Genomic DNA, 19884 nt, shown 5'->3' with positions numbered 1-19884 from the left:
ACTCCAACAGGTTTTCTTCAAGAATGGTCCTGTATTTGGCTCCATCCATCTTCCCATCAATTTTAACCAATTTCCCTGTCCCTGCTGAAGAAAAGCAGGCCCAAACCATGATGCTGCCACCACAATGTTTGACAGTGGGGATGGTGTGTTCAGGGTGATGAGCCGTGTTGCTTTTATACCAAACTATCATTTGGCATCGTTGCCAAAAAGTTCGATTTTGGTTTCATCTGACCAGAGCACCTTCTTCCACATGTTTGGTGTCTCCCAGGTGGCTTGTTGCAAACTTTAAACGACACTTTTTATGGATATTTTTGAGAAATGGCTTTCTTCTTGCCGCTCTTCCATAAAGGCCAGGTTTGTGTCAGCTGTAGATCTCTTGCAGTTCATCCAGAGTGATCATGGACCTCTTGGTTGCATCTCTGATCAGTCTTCTCCTTGTTTGAGATGAAAGTTTAGAGGGACGGCCGGGTCTTGGTAGATTTGCAGTGGTATGATACTCCTTCCATTTCAATATGATCGCTTGCACAGTGCTCCCTGGGATGCTTAAAGTTTTGGAAATCGTTTTGTATCCAAATCCGGCTTTAAACTTCTCCACAACAGTATTATGGACCTGCCTGTTGTGTTCCTTGGCCTTCATGATGCTCTCTGTGCTTCAAACAGAACCCTGAGACTATCACAGAGCATGTGCATTTATACGGAGACTTGATTACACACAGGAGGATTATATTTATCATCATTAGGCAATAAGGCAACATTGGATCATTCAGAGATCCACAATGAACTTCTGGAGTGAGTTTGCTGCACTGAAAGTAAAGGGGCCGAATAATATTGCACGCACCACTTTTCAGTTTTTGAATTTCCACAAAAATTTAAAATAACCAATAAATTTTGTTCAACTTCACAATTGTGTTCCACTTGTTGTTGATTCTTCACTAAAAATGTACATTTGGTATCTTTATGTTTGAAGCATGATATGTGGGAACAGGTTGAAAAGTTCCACGAGGCCAAATACTTTCGCAAGGCACTGTATACACAGGTTTAGTGTACTGTCACTTTAAGCACTGTAGCGTGCAAAATCCATGAACAGTAAGAGAATTAGGAAAAGCAGCTAGCTGACTTGTGGCTGTAAGTATGCAAACTGCATATGAGCGGTCACATGACTACTCAAATTGCTTAAGCTATGTATGGGAGGGGTTGCAAAACTGAATGTTTGGGGGGGGGTTTGCCACTGGTGCAAGAAAACAGATTCAATACATCATTGGCAGGGAAAGGGTTAATAAAGATTACCACTGATCAACATCGTATTTAGGAAACAAATGAACAATAAATGTGTGTGAAGGTATGTATTTGATCCTTTGGCATGTACATCAAAACAGACTTACCAATAAGTTGATCTCTTATTGTTTTAAGAACATCTGGACAGAAAAATTGAAATCCATACATTGTAGGAAACTGCATCTCAGTGAGTTTAGCTCCAGCATCCAGCAGCAGAATAAGTCCACATAAAATACAAAAATAAACTGGTCTGCTGTATGTTATTATTTGATTATAGCCCTGGTAAAAATAAAAATAAATGAAACATTAAAAAAAATGTCCACTATTGAATGCAGGTTATCACAGTAACATAATCTAAAGAATAGCAATTAACAAAAAAAATGATGCAGGACTAAAAGTTAGTAAAACATAAAACATAAAGTTACCTTTGTTATTTCATTTTTAAAAAAAGTATTATAGATGTAAAATTGGAGGCAGCCTGGACAGAGAAATTAATACATTACTGATATAATAAATAAATCCCTGGAAGGCAACATGAAGCAAAGTAGAGGTTATATATATATACATAAATACAAATACATATGAGAGCAATAGAGTTAATAGCCATTCCAGGATAAACAATGAAATCTTATACATTGATCAATTATGGATGGCACGGCACTTCTTAACCCCTTCATGACCTTGGGATTTTCCGTTTTTCCGTGTTCGTTTTACGCTCCCTCCTTTCCAGAGCCATAACTTTTTTATTTTTCCATCAATATGGCCATGTGAGGGCTTATTTTTTGAAAAACAAGTTGTACTTTTGAACAACGTCATTGGTTCTAGCATGTCGTGTACTAGAAAACGGGAAAAAAATTCCAAGTGCGGTGAAATTGCAAAAAAAGTGCAGTCCCACACAGGTTTTTTGTTTGGCTTTTTGCTAGGTTCACTAAATGCTAAAACTGACCTGCCATTATGATTATACAGGTCATTACGAGTTCATAGTCATCTAACATGACTAGGTTATTTTTTATCTAAGTGGCGAAAAAAAATTCCAAACTTTGCTAAAAAAAAAAATTTGCGCCATTTTCCGATACCCATAGCGTCTCCATTTTTCCTGATCTGGGGTCGGTTGAGGGTTTATTTTTTGCGTGCTGAGCTGGCATTTTAAATTATACCATTTCGCTGCAGATACGTTCTTTTGATCGCCCGTTATTGCATTTTAATGCAATGTCGAGGCGACTAAAAAACGTAATTCTGGCGTTTCAGATTTTTTCTCGCTACGCTGTTTAGCGATCAGGTTAATGCTTTTTTTATTGATAGATCGGGCGATTCTGAATGCGGCGATACCAAATATGTGTAAGTTTGATTTTTATTTTATTGATTTATTTTGAATGGGGCGAAAGGGGGGTGATTTAAACTTTTATATTTTTTTTATTTTTTTCACATTTTTTTTAACTTTTTTTTTACTTTTGCCATGCTTCAATAGCCTTCATGGGAGGCTAGAAGCAGGCACAACGTGATCGGCTCTGCTACATAGCAGCGATCATTAGATCGCTGCTATGCAGAAATGCAGGTGTGCTATGAGCGCCGTCCACAGGGTGGCGCTCACAGCTACCGGGGATCAGTAACCATAGAGGTCTCAAGGACATCTATGGTTACTATACAGAAGCATCGCTGACCCCCGATTATGTGACGGAGGTCAGCGATGCGCTCATTTCCAGCCGCCCGGCCAGAAGCGCAGTTAAATGCCGCTGTCAGAGTTTGATAGAGGCATTTAACTAGTTTATAGCGGCGGGTGAATCACGATTTCACCCGCCATTATTGCGGGCACATGTCAGCTGTTCAAAACAGCTGACATGTCCTGGCTTTGATGCGGGCTCACCGCCGGAGCCCGCATCAAAGCGGGGGTTCTGACCTCGGACGTACAATCCCGTCCGAGGTCAGAAAGGGGTTAAAGGGAATCTGTCACCCCAAAAATCATATATGAGCTAAGGCCTCCGGCATCAGAGGCTTATCTACAGCATTCTGTAATGCTGTAGATAAGCCAATGATGTAACATGAAAAGTAAGAAAAACAGGTTATATTATACTCACCCAGGGGCGGTCCCGCTGCGGCTCGGGTCCGATGGGCGTCGCGGTCCAGGTCCGGCACCTCCTATCTTCATACGATGACATCCTCTTCTTGTATTCCTGCCCCGACTCCTCCGCATGCGTACTTTATCTGCCCTGTTGAGGTACTGCAGTGCGCAGACGCCGGGCCTCTCTTTGCCGTCTGATTTGAAGGTGTGGAAAAAATGTTGTATTTCATTTAACGGTCGCACTTGTTTCATGTCCTCCAAAGCTTCAAGCCAGGAGCTAAAGTTATTTTTGGAAACGGCAGGGTTGTCCGGTTTCGGTACCATTTTCGGAGATCAGTGGTGTGGATTCGTGGAGATCACAAGGGTTTTGCAAAAACCTTAATTTATTAGAACATTTTCCCATTGTAGCAGCTGTAGAAATATGGGGTGCCCAAATTTGCCAACAAAAAAGTATGTTTTTGTTGTGACAACTTCAGTGTGGTTCATTGTATAAATCACTTGACTTTATATTCCCCCCCATTACTTGGCCTACTTCATCATTTAGTCCTTATTTGTTGAGGTTCACATTTTAGAATTTGGTTCAGGGCACGCCATGTACCAGGAGTGGAAAATGGAATTGCTAATGCTTTGTCACTTTTTAAGTGGCAGGTTTTCAGAGAGCTCCTCCCCAGTGCCCACCTGGAAGGTTTGCTTTGCCCCTCTTCCCTATGGGACATAGTGGCCAACAGTTGATGCTGTTGGTCCATTCTTCAGTAGCTTCCTTTACTTGGCAGTCATATTGTAACTCTTGGGAAAAGTGGTGGCATTTGGTCAAAAGAAGACCAGTTCACTCTTGCTGTCTGGCCAGATTTGATGTGACAATTGAAATTTTGATGCTACTTTTGACTTCCGGGATTTCGGGCTTTTCAGCCCAACAATGATTATCTGGCTTGTCCTTTTAGTTTCAATTGTTAGGTTGGCCAGACGTTACGAAGTTTATAGTCAGGCAAGCCTTAAAAGGGTGGAAAAGATTGCAACCCAGTAAAGAAAGTAGACGTCACATTTCTATTTCCTTATTACATAAGATTATTGCGTTTACCCCATTTACATCAAAGAAAAACCTGTCTAGATCAATGGCCAAACTTCCAATATTACAAAAGAACGTCAAAAAGAGTATACAGAAGTAACAAGCCATAAAAATTACATAATTGTTATTGAAACAAAATATTAAAAACATTCTAAATATTAAAATGTAGCCGATTGTACAAAAGTGGTGATATACATATGCAAAAGGAAGCCACCAAGAAAAAGGCAATGAATGACTTAATAGGGATTATTCCTTATCATGAGCAAAATAGGTGTATATAGGGTCTTTTGTGCAAACAATCAATAAATAATAAAAGGGGCCAAATGTAAGACCTCCTAACTAGACAAATTTCTAGGCTCAATAAGTGAAAGAATAGATGGTATGTACCAAAATGCCTTTACAAAAAGCTATGGTAAGACATGTTTAACTAATAGTGCATACATGCATAAATAAGTGCCATAGAGTATAATAATAAAGTTCTTATTGGGCAGGTTTGTAAACTTTTGCCTTTAAGAAATTAAATGACTACAAAACAGTGCATATAAGTGAAACCAAGTGGATTACTGGCATGTAAGGGGTCAATATAGCGTAATGTTCAAAGCATTGAGATATGGGTTAAGTGTATTTAGGAAACATTTTAAGGCATTACATTTAGCAGGTGGCAGCACCCGATGCCATGTTTCGCTTATAGCTTCATCTCAGGGGAAGTGCCTATCTATTGTAATGTGCTGGCTGCTTATATAGAGTGTGTTCTAATAATTAGTGATGGCGGTTTTGTCACGGCGCTTCCACCCGCAGACCTGCATGACGTGGCCGTGAGCCAGCGTCATGTGATGCCCGACGACTCCTCCCCGCTCGACGCGTCAGAGGAGGGGTGAACCTGGTACCAGTCAAGACGCATCTCCACGGCATCGCCAGAACAGGAAGCGAGTGGAAGCGCACACCGCAGGTGGTGAGATTAAGAGGGGCTGGATGTTTAGCTGCATGCTGAAAGATAGAAGAATGCATACGCCGGGGAGTATACTAAGGGAAAAAAATAAGAAATAAAAAAATAAATGTAGAAAGTGAGAAAGCGTGAAAACATCTAAGGAGTAAGGGATATCCGTAAATATATCGAATTCTATATTAAATGAAGTGATGCAAAAAGAATGTGTATTAGTATAGGTGTAAAAGAAAATTGCCTAATAGACAGCAGTAGAAGAATTATCAACAGTGTGAACTTTAAAAGTGCATAGCTAGTTTTTTGAAAAAAGAGCACTGAATTTACATTGGCATTAATTAATTAGCATTAAAAAAATAGTAATAATGAATAATGAAAGTGCATGCTTAAAGTGTAAGGTACATAGTTATTAAAGTGAAATAGTGCCCAAATTTATGAGCTGGCTATATATAATAAAAATAAATACAGTGCCGACTTCGTTGAATATCAAAAGTTAGAAACATATTATATATACAGAAAAAAGTGTAAGGGACAATATAACCTAGAGAATCGAAGACTGAAAATCTTCTCATGCTTTTAAGAGATGGCCCGGTCAGATACAAGCAAAGTTGTCAGATGTATGGACAGCCACATCAAGACCCACGATGATGACCGTTAGGCTACAGTCAGGGAGTTGACATCAACAGATTCATCTTGGAAGAATATCCATCTTGGAAGAATGCACAGGAAGTGGATGATATGTCACTTCTAAAACCCTAACCCAAGCACTTTAAATACCATAACTGTGATGCGAAATTACTATCAGCCATTGGTATTGATAAGGTACATACTGATGGCAGGGGGGAGTGACTGGAGAAAAAATTTAGCCCAGTTAGAGGCCCAATGAATTTTCAGGGTGGGTTCAATTCAACCGTTCGGCCTTAATGAAGTCTTAAGTTTTGCCCCTTTTTTGTAAATTGTTATTGTATGTTTTTATTGGTCGCTTTTTGAGGTATTTTATCTTTATCCTTATAGTTTGTGTACATTTTTACCTGATGAATCGGTTGATGTCAACTTCCTGACTGTAGCCTAACGGTCATCATCGTGGGTCTTGATGTGGCTGTCCATACATCTGACAACTTTGCTTGTATCTGACCGGGCCATCTCTTAAAAGCATGAGAAGATTTTCAGTCTTCGATTCTCTTGGTTATATTGTCCCTTACACTTTTTTCTGTATATATAATATGTTTATAACTTTTGATATTCAACAATGTCAGCACTGTATTTATTTTTATTATATATAGCCAGCTCATAAATTTGGGCACTATTGATGTAAGCACTATTTCACTTTAATAACTATGTTCTTTACACTTTAAGCATGCACTTACTGTACATTATTCATTATTACTATTTTTTTTAATTCTAATTAATTAATGCCAATGTAAATTCAGTGCTTTTTTTTTCAAAAAACTAGCTATGCACTTTTAAAGTTCACACTGTTGATAATTCTTCTATTGCTGTCTATTAGGCAATTTTCTTTTACACCTATACCAATACACATTCTTCTTTTTGCATCACTTCATTTAATATAGAATTCAATATATTTACGGATATCCCTTACTCCTTAAATGATTTCACACTTTCTCACTTTCTACATTTATTTTTTTATTTCCTATTTTTTTTCCATTAGTACACTCCATGGCGTATGCATTCTTCTATCTTTTAGCATGCAGCTTTACATCCAACCCTCTTAATCTCACCACCCGCTATCTGCACTTCCACTCCCTTCCTGTTCTGGCATTGCCGTGGAGACGCGTCTTGACTGGTGCCAGGCTCAGGAGTGGTCGGGCATCATCTGACGCTGGCTCACGGCCATGTCATGCAGGTATGCGGGCAGAAGCAACGTGACAAAACCGCCACCACTAATTATTAGAACACACACTATATAAGCAGCCAGCACATTATAATAGACACGCACTTCCCCTAAAACGAAGCTATACGCGAAATATGGCATCGGGATGCTGCCACCTGCTAAAGGTAATGCCTTAAAATGTTTCCTAAATACACTTAACCCATATCTTAATGCTTTGAACATTATGCTATATTGACTCCTTACATGCCAGTAATCCACTTGGTTTCACTTATATGCACTGTTTTGTAGTCATTTAATTTCTTAAAGGCAAAAGTTTACAAACCTGCCCAATAAGAACCTTCTTACTATACTCTATGGCACTTATTTATGCATGTATGCACTATTAGGTAAACATGTCTTACCATAGCTTTTTGTAAAGGCATTTTGGTACATACCATTTATTCTTTCTCTTATTGAGCCTAGAAATTTGTCTAATTAGGAGGTCTTACATTTGGCCCCTTTTATTATTTATTTATTGTTTGCATAAAAGACCCTATATACCTCTTTGCTCATGATAAAGAATAATCCCTATTAAGTAATTCATTACCTTTTTCTTGGTGGCTTCCTTTTGCATATGTATATCCCCACTTTTGTACAATCGACTACATTTTAATATTCAGAATGTTTTTAATATTTTGTTTCAATAAAAATTATGCAATTTTATGGCTTGTTACTTCTGTATACTCTTTTTGATGTTCTTTACTCCATTTAGTTGCTCTTCTCAATTTGAATCTGCCCTTTTTTACGCTGCATATGCAAACCTGTACTTTGGTGCCTCATTAGCGAATTAGTCCCTAAATCAAAGAACATGCCAGAAGAGGAGCTAATTATTTATTTGAAGACAAGGTTGTCGTAGAGGATGCGATACATCTCTGTATTTGCAAATCAAAAACAAACCCTTCAGGCAGGGGCACTTGGATCCCTTTAACCCCTTTCTGACATCGGACGTACTATCCCGTCGAGGTGGGGTGGGCCCCTATGACCACTGACGGGATAGTACGTCCAGCGCGATCGGCGACGCTCACGGGGGGAGCGCGGCCGATCGCGGCCGGGTGTCAGCTGCCTATCGCACCTGACATCCGGCACTATGTGCCAGGAGCGGTCACGGACTGCTCCCGGCACATTAACCCCTGGCACACCGCGATCAAACATGATCGCGATGTGCCGGCGGTGCAGGGAAGCATCGCATGCAGGGAGGGGGCTCCCTGTGGGCTTCCCTGAGCCCCCTCCAGCAACGCGATGTGATCGCGTTGCTGCGAGGGCCTGCTCACCTCCCTCCCTGCTCCAGGCCTGGATCCAAGATGGCCACAGCATCCGGGTCCTGCAGGGAGGGAGGTGGCTTCACCGAGCCTGCTCAGAGCAGGCACTGTGAAGCCTGCAGCCCTGTAAGTAAGATCAGTGATCTGACAGAGTGCTGCGCAAACTGTCAGATCATTGATCTGTGATGTCCCCCCCTGGGGAAAAGTAAAAAAGTTAAAAAAAAATTTCCAAATGTGTTAAAAAAAAATAGAAAAAAAATATTCCTAAATAAAGAAAAAAATATATATTATTCCCACAAATACATTTCTTTAAATAAAAAAAAACAATAAAAGTACACATATGTAGTATCGCCGCGTCCGTAACGGCCCGACCTATAAAACTGGCCCACTAGTTAACCCCTTCAGTAAACACCGTAAGAAAAAAAAAAAAAACGAGGCAAAAAACATTGCTTTATTATCATACCACCGAACAAAAAGTGGAATAACATGCGATCAAAAAGACAGATATAAATAAACATGGTACCGCTGAAAACGTCATCTTGTCCCGCAAAAAACGAGCTGCCATACAGCATCATCAGCAAAAAAATAAAAAAGTTATAGTCCTGAGAATAAAGCGATGCAAAAATAATAATTTTTTCTATAAAAGTTTTTATCGTATAAAAGCGCCAAAACATAAAAAAAATTATATAAATGATATATCGCTGTAATCGTACTGACCCGAAGAATAAAACTGCTTTATCAATTTAACCAAACGCGGAACGGTATAAACGCCTCCCCCAAAAGAAATTCATGAATAGCTGGTTTTTGGTCATTCTGCCTCACAATAATCGGAATAAAAAGCGATTAAAAAATGTCACTTGCCCGAAAATGTTACCAATAAAAACATCAACTCGTCCCGCAAAAAAAAAAGACCTCACATGACTCTGTGGACCAAAATATGGAAAAATTATAGCTCTCAAAATGTGGTAACGCAAAAAATATTTTTTGCAATAAAAAGCGTCTTTCAGTGTGTGACGGCTGCCAATCATACAAATACGCTAAAAAACCCGCTATAAAAGTAAATCAACCCCCCCCTTCATCACCCCCTTAGTTAGGGAAAAATTAAAAAACTTAAAAAATGTATTTATTTCCATTCTTCCATTAGGGCTAGGGCTAGGGCTAGGGTTAGGGCTAGGGTTACGGTTAGGGCTAGGGTTAGGGTTAGGGCTAGCGTTAGGGCTAGGGTTAGGGCTAGGGTTAGGGCTAGGGTTAGGGTTAGGTCTAGGGATAGGGTTAGGGTTAGGCTAGGTTCATATTGCATTAGTGCAATCCGTTTAGCGCCTAGCGCTAGCAGATTGCGCTAACGCAATGTTGTTTTATGGGGTCACGTTAAACGCGAAAATGGCACGCGCTAGTGATGCGCATCCCCATTGCTGTTAATGGGCGCGCTAACGGACGCGTTGCACGGCGTTAATTTCGCCGTGCAACGCTGTCCGTTAGCGCGGTCACATTAACGCAATATGAACCAAGCCTTAGGGTTAGGGCTAGGGTTAGGGTTAGGGCTAGGGCTAGGGTTTTGGTTAGGGCTACAGTTTGGGTTGGGGCTAAAGTTAGGGTTGGGGCTAAAGTTACAGTTAGGGTTTAGATTACATTTACAGTTGGGAATAGGGTTGGGATTAGGGTTAGGGGTGTGTCAGGGTTAGAGTAGGGTTGAGCGACTTTTACTTTTATAGGATCGGGTCGGGTTTCACGAAACCCGACTTTTTCAAAAGTCGGGTCAAGTGAAATCGGCCGATCCTATAAAAAAGTCGGGGTCGGGGTCGGCCGAAACTCGAAACCCAATGCAGTGCATTGGGTTTCCAATGGGTCCCAGGGTCTGAAGGAGAGGAAACTCTCCTCCAGGCCCTGCGATCCATCTTTAAGTGTCAAATAAAGAATTAAAATAAAAAATATTGCTATACTCACCCTCGGACGCGCCCTGGTACTAATCGGGAACCTTCCTTCCTTCGAATCAGCGCTTGCAGGACCTTGCGGTGATGTCGCGGCTTGTGATTGGTCGCGTGAGCGGTCACATGGGCGGTCGCGCGACCAATCACAAGCCGCAACGTCACCGCAAGGTCCTGCAAGCGCTGATTCGAAGGAAAGAAGGTTCCCGGTTAGTACCAGGGCGCGTCCGAGGGTGAGTATAGCAATATTTTTTATTTTAATTCTTTATTTTACACTTAAATATGGATTCCGATACCGATTTCCGATATTGCAAACATATCGGAACTCGGGATCGGAATTCCGATACCAGATTCAGAAGATCGCCGACTTCATGGCCGACCCCACACAGGGGTCGGGTCGGGTTTCATGAAACCCGACTTTGAAAAAAGTCGGCGACTTCTGAAAATGGCCGACCCGTTTCGCTCAACCCTAGGTTAGAGGTGTGGTTAGGGTTACTGTTGGGATTAGGGTTAGGGGTGTGTTTGGATTAGGGTTTCAGTTATAATTGGGGGGTTTCCACTGTTTAGGCACATCAGGGGCTCTCATGGCGTCATGGCGTCCGATCTCAATTCCAGCCAATTCTGCGTTGAAAAAGTAAAACAGTGCTTCTTCCCTTCCGAGCTCTCCCGTCTCCCGTGTGCCCAAACAGGGGTTTACCCCAACATATGGGGTATCAGCGTACTCAGGACAAATAGGACAACAACTTTTGGGGTCCAATTTCTCCTGTTACCCTTGGGAAAATACAAAACTGGGGGCTAAAAAATTATTTTTGTGGGGAAAAAAAAGATTTTTTATTTTCACGGCTCTGCGTTATAAACTGTAGTGAAACACTTGGGGGTTCAAAGTTCTCACAACACATCTACATAAGTTCCCTGGGGGGTCTAGTTTCCAATATGGGGTCACTTGTGGGGGGATTCTACTGTTTAGGTACATTAGGGGTTCTGCAAACGCAATGTGACGCATGCAGACCATTCCATCTAAGTCTGCATTCCAAATGGCACTCCTTCCCTTCCGAGCCCTCCCATGCACCCAAACGGTGGTTCCCCCCGCATATGGGGTATCAGCGTACTCAGGACAAATTGGACAACAACTTTTGGGGTCGAATTTCTCCTCTTACCCTCGGGAAAATACAAAACTGGGGGCTAAAAAATAATTTGGGGGGAAAGTTTTTTTTTTTTTAATTTTCACGGATCTGCGTTACAAACTGTAGTGAAACACTTGGGGGTTCAAAGCTCTCACAACATATCTAGATGAGTTCCTTAGGGGGTCTACTTTCCAAAATGGTGTCACTTTTGGGGGGTTTCTACTGTTTAGGCACATCAGGGGCTCTCCAAACGAAACATGGCGTCCCATCTCAATTCCAGTCAATTTTGCATTGAAAAGTCAAATGGCACTCCTTCGCTTCCGAGCTCTGCCATGCGCAAACAGTGGTTTACCCCCACATGTGGGGTATCGGCGTACTCAGGACAAATTGTACAACAATGTTTGGGGTCCATTTTCTCCTGTTACCCTTGGTAAAATAAAACAAATTGGAGCTGAATTAAATTTTTTGTGAAAAAAAGTTAAATGTTCATTTTTATTTAGTGGATGCTTTCCTGAAACGGAAAGTACTTGCAAGCAGCATAATACAAAGAATAGCAGGTTTACCCAGAATCCTTTGCAGTAGGCGGAGCTATGCAAAATATCTTTGCATAGCTCCGCCTACTGCAAAGGATTCTGGGTAAACCTGCTATTCTTTGTATTATGCTGCTTGCAAGTACTTTCCGTTTCAGGAAAGCATCCACTATGTATTTCCTTTAAGTAGAGGGCTTTTCGGTCTCTTTCGTCCCGCTACATTTAGCCCAACTTGGGTCTCTCCCTAAGGTGGCTAGCATGTATGTATCGCTTGCTCACCGAGCCCCACTCCATACAGCCAACCAATTCCAGCCCTGTGCTGATGAGGGCCTAAAGCCCGAAACACGTGTCCACAGGTAGGAATTGGTTGGCTGTGTAAATTTAGAAACTAATCCGCAGCATTGCACGCTTGGCGATTCCAAGCGCTGTGGATTAGACAGGGGTGGAAAGAGATGTTTTGCATAGCTCCGCCTACTGCAAAGGATTCTGGGTAAACCTGCTATTCTTTGTATTATGCTGCTTGCAAGTACTTTCCGTTTCAGGAAAGCATCCACTATGTATTTCCTTTAAGTAGAGGGCTTTTCGGTCTCTTTCGTCCCGCTACATTTAGCCCAACTTGGGTCTCTCCCTAAGGTGGCTAGCATGTATGTATCGCTTGCTCACCGAGCCCCACTCCATACAGCCAACCAATTCCAGCCCTGTGCTGATGAGGGCCTAAAGCCCGAAACACGTGTCCACAGGTAGGAATTGGTTGGCTGTGTAAATTTAGAAACTAATCCGCAGCATTGCACGCTTGGCGATTCCAAGCGCTGTGGATTAGACAGGGGTGGAAAGAGATGTTTTGCATAGCTCCGCCTACTGCAAAGGATTCTGGGTAAACCTGCTATTCTTTGTATTATGCTGCTTGCAAGTACTTTCCGTTTCAGGAAAGCATCCACTATGTATTTCCTTTAAGTAGAGGGCTTTTCGGTCTCTTTCGTCCCGCTACATTTAGCCCAACTTGGGTCTCTCCCTAAGGTGGCTAGCATGTATGTATCATTTTTATTTAAACATTCAAAAAATTCCTGTGAAGCACCAGAAGGGTTAATAAACTTCTTGAATATGGTTTTGAGCACCTTGAGGGGTGTAGTTTTTAGAATGGTGTCACACTTGGGTATTTTCTATCATATAGACCCTTCAAAATGACTTCAAATGAGATGTAGTCCCTAAAAAAAAATGGTGTTGTAAAAATGAGAAATTGCTGGTCAACTTTTAACCCTCATAACTCCCTAACAAAAAAAATTTTGGTTCCAAAATTGTGCTGATGTAAAGTAGACATGTGGGAAATGTTACTTATTAAGTATTTTGTGTGACATATCTCTGTGATTTAATTGCATAAAAATTCAAAGTTGGAACATTGCGAAATTTTCATAATTTTCGCCAGATTTCCATTTTTTTCACAAATAAACGCAGGTACTATCAAAGAATTTTTACCATTGTCATGAAGTACAATATGTCCCGAGAAAATAATGTCAGAATCACTGGGATCCGTTGAAGCGTTTCAGAGTTATAACCTCATAAAGGGACAGTGGTCAGAATTGAAAAAATTGGCCCGGTCATTAACGTGCAAACCACCCTTGGGGGTAAAGGGGTTAAACCCAGTTTTAAGCACAGTATGCCCTGTCAAGATGGTTTCAAATTATTTGGATTGCAGATATGGTGGAAAATTTTTTATAGCGCATGCGGATGGGTCCCTGTTAACTAAGTTTCAATTTCAGTAAATTTTTCACAAGTGCCTACAGGCTTCCAGATGGCAACCAGGGGAATATGGGATGCATTTTTTTTGAATAGGGTTCGCTACTGAGGCCGCAAAGGTGGGTTTGCCAGAGCCAGAGGTTCAAATGATAGGATGGTGGGGTTCCGCTTGCTATGCCAGGTATATTAGACCGGATTTACTAATGTAATTTAATTTTCTCTTTTTGGTTGTTTTAGGTCCCTCCAGGCCTACGGTGTGGCTTCTAGGCCACTCTGACATTTTCTGGGCGGCTCAGAGGGAAGAATGTTGCCCTGGCAGAAGAAATATGGGTTTTCAGGGTATGGATGTAAATTGGAGAAGTATTAGGGGTCTGAAATGGCCTCAGGTGCTGCAAGAAGAAGTTGACATTGGGAGAGATATTTCAGGACCAGTAATACTTGTATTACATGCTGGCAGTAATGATCTGTGTTCCTAAAAAGTTGCCGAACTGTTAACTATGATGAGGCCCGACATGGAACGGTTTCCTAGTTTTTTCCCCAAACTCATACTAGCTTGGACAGAGACGGTCCCCAGAGCTGTGTGGTGGGGAGCTCGTAACGGGATGGCAGTGGAGCAGACCAGAAGCATCATAAATGCATGTACGTCCACCTTTTTCCAGATAAGTTTGGTGTGGTGGTGAGGAGTGATGGGCGAGCAATAAAATGCTCGGGTGCTCCTTGCTCGGGTCAAGCAAATTGGAAAACATGGGTCAGGGCTGGCATCAGCACCCGGGCAAGTGCCGGGGCCCTGGCAAGATGGGGGGGCCCACTCAGGGGTGCACCTACCATGTGGCAAGTTGAGCAGTATTGTGCCTCAGGTGGCACTGTCATCACTGAAGAGAGGGGGTGGCAGATTCTACCGATGTAGTAACTGAATTTGCATTGGAGATGCAGGTTCAGTTACTACTCTATTATACAGGGCTCCGAGTCCACTCCCAACCGTCCCAAATCCCCTCATCCAGCCCTCCCCGCCTCATGTAACCGGTCACGTGATCGTAAAATCAGCACAGGTCCTGAAGCTGAAGTCACTCCTCTCATGCATCTGCTCGGGCTGCTCATATAAGGCCCTTCTGTGCACACAGGACCTGTGATGAGGTCACAGGAGGGGAGGAGTCAGAGGTCACATGATCAGTGGCCTTAGTGTATTGCAGGACTCTGCTGTGCTGGTTGTCATGGCGCTGGATGAGGGTAAGTTTATGTTTGGGGTTTGCGGGGTGGATGTAATAGAGCCGTGTATGTACAAGGTGTACGGAGCGGAGCCGTGTGTGTACGAGGTGTACGGAGTGGAGCCGTGTGTGTATGAGGTGTACAGAGCGGAGCCGCATGTGCACGAGGTTTACGGGGTTGAGCCATGTGTGTACTGAGAGGAGCCATGTGTGCGAGGTGTATGGAGTGGAGCCGCGTGTGTACGAGGTGTATGGGGCGGAGCTCTGTGTGTACGAGGTGTACGGAGCGGAGCCGTGTGTGTGCACAAGGTGTACGGGCGGAGCCGTCTGTGTATGAGGCATGCATAGCAGAACCGTGTGTGTATGAGGTGTGCGGAGCCGTGCGTGTACAAAGTCAGTGTATGGAGGGGAGTAAATTTCATACTGGATCCAGCAGGACAGTCCCGATTTTGAGAGTCTGGCCCGCTGTCCCGGTCGGGAGCTTACTTTTCCCACGGACACAGGAGTACACGGCGGAGCCCCGAGGAGCACTTTAAAACTCACATGTGACGTTCCACTGGAAGTGATGTGCTGGAAGCTGACCAGAAATGAAGTAATTTCGGGAGGAGATTGTGACGGAACCATGGAGGCACTTCAGCGTGGACAGCGGGATCACCTTGGAATCGGGGATGTGAGCAGATCATGATATGTCCTGAATCGGGAGGCTCAGGTGGGCATTACAATGGGAGCCGGGCTGCTATAGTATCTTTATAGAATCTTTCTTTCTTTTTCTCTCTATGTTCTTTCTTTAACTCTCTAATCTTTCTTTGTTTTTCTCTTTGTTCTTTCTTCTCTCTCTGTTCTTTCTCTGTTCTTTCTTTCTATCTCTGTTCTTTCTTTCTATCTCTAGTCTCTCTTTCTATCTTTATTCTTTCTTTCTATGTTCTCTCTCCTTTCTTTTTTTCTTTCATCTCTCTGTTCTTACTTTCTTTCCCCGCTTTCTTTCTCTCTCTGTTCTTTCTTTCCCCTCTTTCTTTCATTCTGTTTTTTCTTCCCTTCTTTCTTTTTCTTTCTTTCTTTCTTTTTTTCTCTCTGTTCTTTCTTTCCCCTATTACTATCTCTCTGTTCGTTCTTTCTTTCTGTTCTTTCTATCTCTCCTTTCCTTTTTCTCTCTCTGTTCTTTTTCTTTCTTCTCTCTGTTGTTTCTTTCTCTGTTCTTTCTTTCCCCTTTCTTTCTTTCTCTCTGTTCTTTCTTTCTTTCCCCTCTTTCTTTCTCTCTTCTTTCTTTCTTTCTCTGTTCTTTCTTCCCTTTTTTCTTTCTCTGTTCTTTCTTTTTCTTTCTTTCTGTCTTTCTTTCTTTCTCTCTCTCTATTCTTTTTTTCTTTCTTTCTTTCCCCTCTTACTATCTCTCTCTGTTCTTTTTCTTTCTCTTTCTTTTTCTCTCTGTTCTTTCTTTTTTTCCCCTCTTTCTTTCTCTGTTCTTTCTCTCCCCTCTCTTTCTTTCTCTCTCTCTGTTCTTTCTTTTTTTTCCCTTTGTTTCTTTCTTTCTCTGTTCTTTCTTTCTTTCTTTCCCCTCTTACTCTCTCTCTCTGTTCTTTCTTTCGCTCTCTGTTCTTTTTCTTTCCCTTCTTTCTTTCTCTCTGTTCTTCTTTTCTCTCTCTCTGTTCTTTCTTTCGCTCTCTGTTCTTTCTCATTTTTGCTATCAGGTTAGATCACTATTAAGGATCTGAGAAGCCAGTAGTACCTTTTTAACAACCCCCCCCCCCCTTTTTCTGTTTGTTGGTTATAGGGCACTTCCTTCACTGTTGCACCACTTTCTTTCTCTCTCTGTTCTTTCTTTCTCCTTTCTCTGTTCTTCCTTTCCCAATATTAATCTGACCTGATAGCAAAATCACTATAGTTGCCCATAGGATGAATAGTATATACGTGATCTCATTTATATGGTACAAATTAGTGGTGTTTATAAGAAAAATATGTTATACCCATACATGTTATTGTGACTTACTTGGGCACGTGGAGGACATATCCAATGGGCAGCTATAGTCATTTTGCTATCAGGTCAGATTACTATTAAGGATCTGTGAGTCCAGTAGTACCTTTTTAACACCACCCCCCCTCCCCCCCACTTTTTCTGTTTGTTGGTTATAGGGCACTTCCTTCACTGTTGCACCCCTTTATTTTTGCTTGGCTAATTTGGCCTTTTACAATTTTACCTAATGTAAGAAGTGAAATCTGGCATTGTACTATACCTATATTTCTCTGCTGCATCTGTGCATCATGAATCGTGTTATGTGTTAAAGGGGCCCACCGAGACTCTTTCGACCGGGGCCCTCAAAAACCTGTAGCCGACCCTGACTCGGGTACTCGACCCGAGCACCGAGCCTAATGTAAGTCTAAGGGAAACCCAAGCATTTTTGCCGTGATCTCTACCAGGGATCCTTTTAAGGTCTAAAAACGTCTGAAAATGATGGAAACACTGCTCAAATGACACAGGAACATCATGGGGATCGCCCCTGGAAGCATTTCTGATTCCTAGGTCACAGCTATAAGCAATGTTGCCAGAATTTCACGCCATTTTTACAGGTGCACCAAAAAACATACAAAATGGATGTTGCTGGGAAATATGTTAAGGTACATCCTTTCCAGGATAAAGACTTGTATATAAGGCATAATATACATAATTAACCCGAGACCAAAATGTTCCTTCACCACTTGGGCTTTGTTCACACACAGCATTTTTTATGCGTTTTTCAACTTTAACATTGCTTTCAACCAATACAAATGCATTCACTGGGAAATGTCATTGTAACATTTAACAACCCTAGCTGGCCATGTGGTGTGTAACACATAAGGAGACACATCTTGTTTTATTTATGAAGGAGGGACTCAAAGTCACAAAGCCTATTTTTAGAGGGGCATCAGGCGGCATTAATATTCTTAAAGGGCCATTATTAAACAGTGGATCTCCTATGTTGTTATTGCCTATAGAATGAGTAGCTTGGCTGCCAAGATTTACGATGCACCCCAATACCCCTTTCACAAGAGGTACAGGAGGGCTTCTTGAAAAAATGTTGCATTGAATGCAAGGCCTGCCCTGCTATCAAGTCATATGTACCCCAAGAATTCTTTGAGCCCAGGTAATGGATGGCCACAGGAAAACCCACTTCACTATTTTAATGTTGTACTCCCATACTGTTTTCTTATGTATTGACTGCAAGGCCTGCCCTGCTACCAAGTCGCATGCACCCCAATAAGCCTTTAAACCCAGGTACTCGATGGCCACAGGAAAACCCACTTCAAATTCATCAGTTGGTACTGCCATACTGTTTTCCTATGCATTGAAGGCAAAGGCCGCCTTGACCCAAATTTGCACGCACCCCAATCCCCCCTTGGAAGAAACATGGAGGAGGGCCTCAGAAAAAAAACTGTCCCATTACAAAGGAGCAGGTCTCCTAGACTTGTAATGCCCATACACTAAGTTCATGGGCTGACAAACTAAAAATAAAAAAAAATTATGGGGATCATAGACACCTAGGGTTGAGCGAAACGGATCGGACAAATTCAAAAATCGCCTACTTTCGGCAAAGTCGGGTTTCATGAAACCCGTCCCGATAGATACTAGTGTGGGATCGGCCATGAGGCCGGCGATCTTCGCGCCAAAGTCGCGTTTCGTATGATGCTTTCAGCGCCATTTTTCAGCAAATGAAGGAGGACGCAGAGTGTGGGCAGCGTGATGACATAGGTCTCGGTCCCCACCATCTTAAATAAGGGCATGACAGTGATTGGCTTGCTTTATGCGGCGTCACAGGGGCTATAAAGGGGTGTGCACGCCGACCGCCATCTTACTTCTGCCGATGTTAGCATATGGAGAGGTTGCCGCAGCTTCATCAAAAGAAGGGATATAGCTAGGGAGGGAAGATTAACCCCCGAAACTGCTTGTGCTGTAGCGATTTCCACTGTCCAACATCACCATTTGTTTGCAGGGACAGTGGAGGCTATATTTTTGTGCATCAGCTCTGTATCTTATTAGGCTGCCTTACAAGGCTCCCTGATAGCTGCATTGCTGTTTGCACGCTGCTGTGCAAACCAACTGCTTTTTTAAAGGCAAAAATCCTGTTGCTCCTTTCTGCACAGTTATCTTGTTTATTTCTCCACATTTTTTGTGTACAGCAGTCCTTTTTATTGCTGCCATCCTTGTCCTGAGATCATTGTAGGGAGATTGAAACTGTACTACAGTCCTTGAATTTTTTCATATATCTTCTAGCCACATTCTGCCACTTACATTGTGTTGTTTTATATACTGGGCCTGAGTTTTGGTTCAGTCTCCCCTAAAAAAAAGTGAGATTCAAATTATCACAAAATGGATATACTTCTGTCCTGTTACTTTGTCGTATATCAGCCAGCCACTTTCTGTCGCTTAGATTGTGTTATTATATAAACTGGGCCTGAGTTTTGGTTCAGTTTCCTCCAAAAAAAGTGAGATTCAAATTCTCACAAAGTGGATATACTTCTGTCCTGTTACTTTGTCTTATATCAGCCATCCACTTTCTGCCACTTAGATTGCGTTGTTATATATACTGGGCCTAAGTTGTGGTCCAGTCTCCCCCCAAAAAAGGGGAGATTCAAATTCTCACAAAGTGGATATACAGTGGGGCAAAAAAGTATTTAGTCAGTCAGCAATAGTGCAAGTTCCACCACTTAAAAAGATGAGAGGCGTCTGTAATTTACATCATAGGTAGACCTCAACTATGGGAGACAAACTGAGAAAAAAAAATCCAGAAAATCACATTGTCTGTTTTTTTATCATTTTATTTGCATATTATGGTGGAAAATAAGTATTTGGTCAGAAACAAACAATCAAGATTTCTGGCTCTCACAGACCTGTAACTTCTTCTTT

General features: G+C 42.1%; 1 protein-coding gene across 1 annotated transcript in view; it reads right to left on the bottom strand.

Annotated features, from left to right (window-relative positions):
• Positions 1 to 19884, bottom strand: part of LOC138681613 (pecanex-like protein 2) — a 1209413-nt gene that overhangs the window by 698182 nt on the left and 491347 nt on the right. The window contains exon 12 of the mRNA XM_069769269.1: positions 1383 to 1554. Within this exon, the coding sequence (XP_069625370.1) occupies positions 1383 to 1554 (172 nt within the window). The remainder of the gene's footprint in view (positions 1 to 1382; positions 1555 to 19884) is intronic.

Source organism: Ranitomeya imitator, chromosome 5, assembly GCF_032444005.1.
Source record: "Ranitomeya imitator isolate aRanImi1 chromosome 5, aRanImi1.pri, whole genome shotgun sequence".
In the NCBI taxonomy this organism is placed as follows: Eukaryota; Metazoa; Chordata; class Amphibia; order Anura; family Dendrobatidae; genus Ranitomeya; species Ranitomeya imitator.
This window is presented reverse-complemented; position numbering and strand designations above follow the sequence as displayed.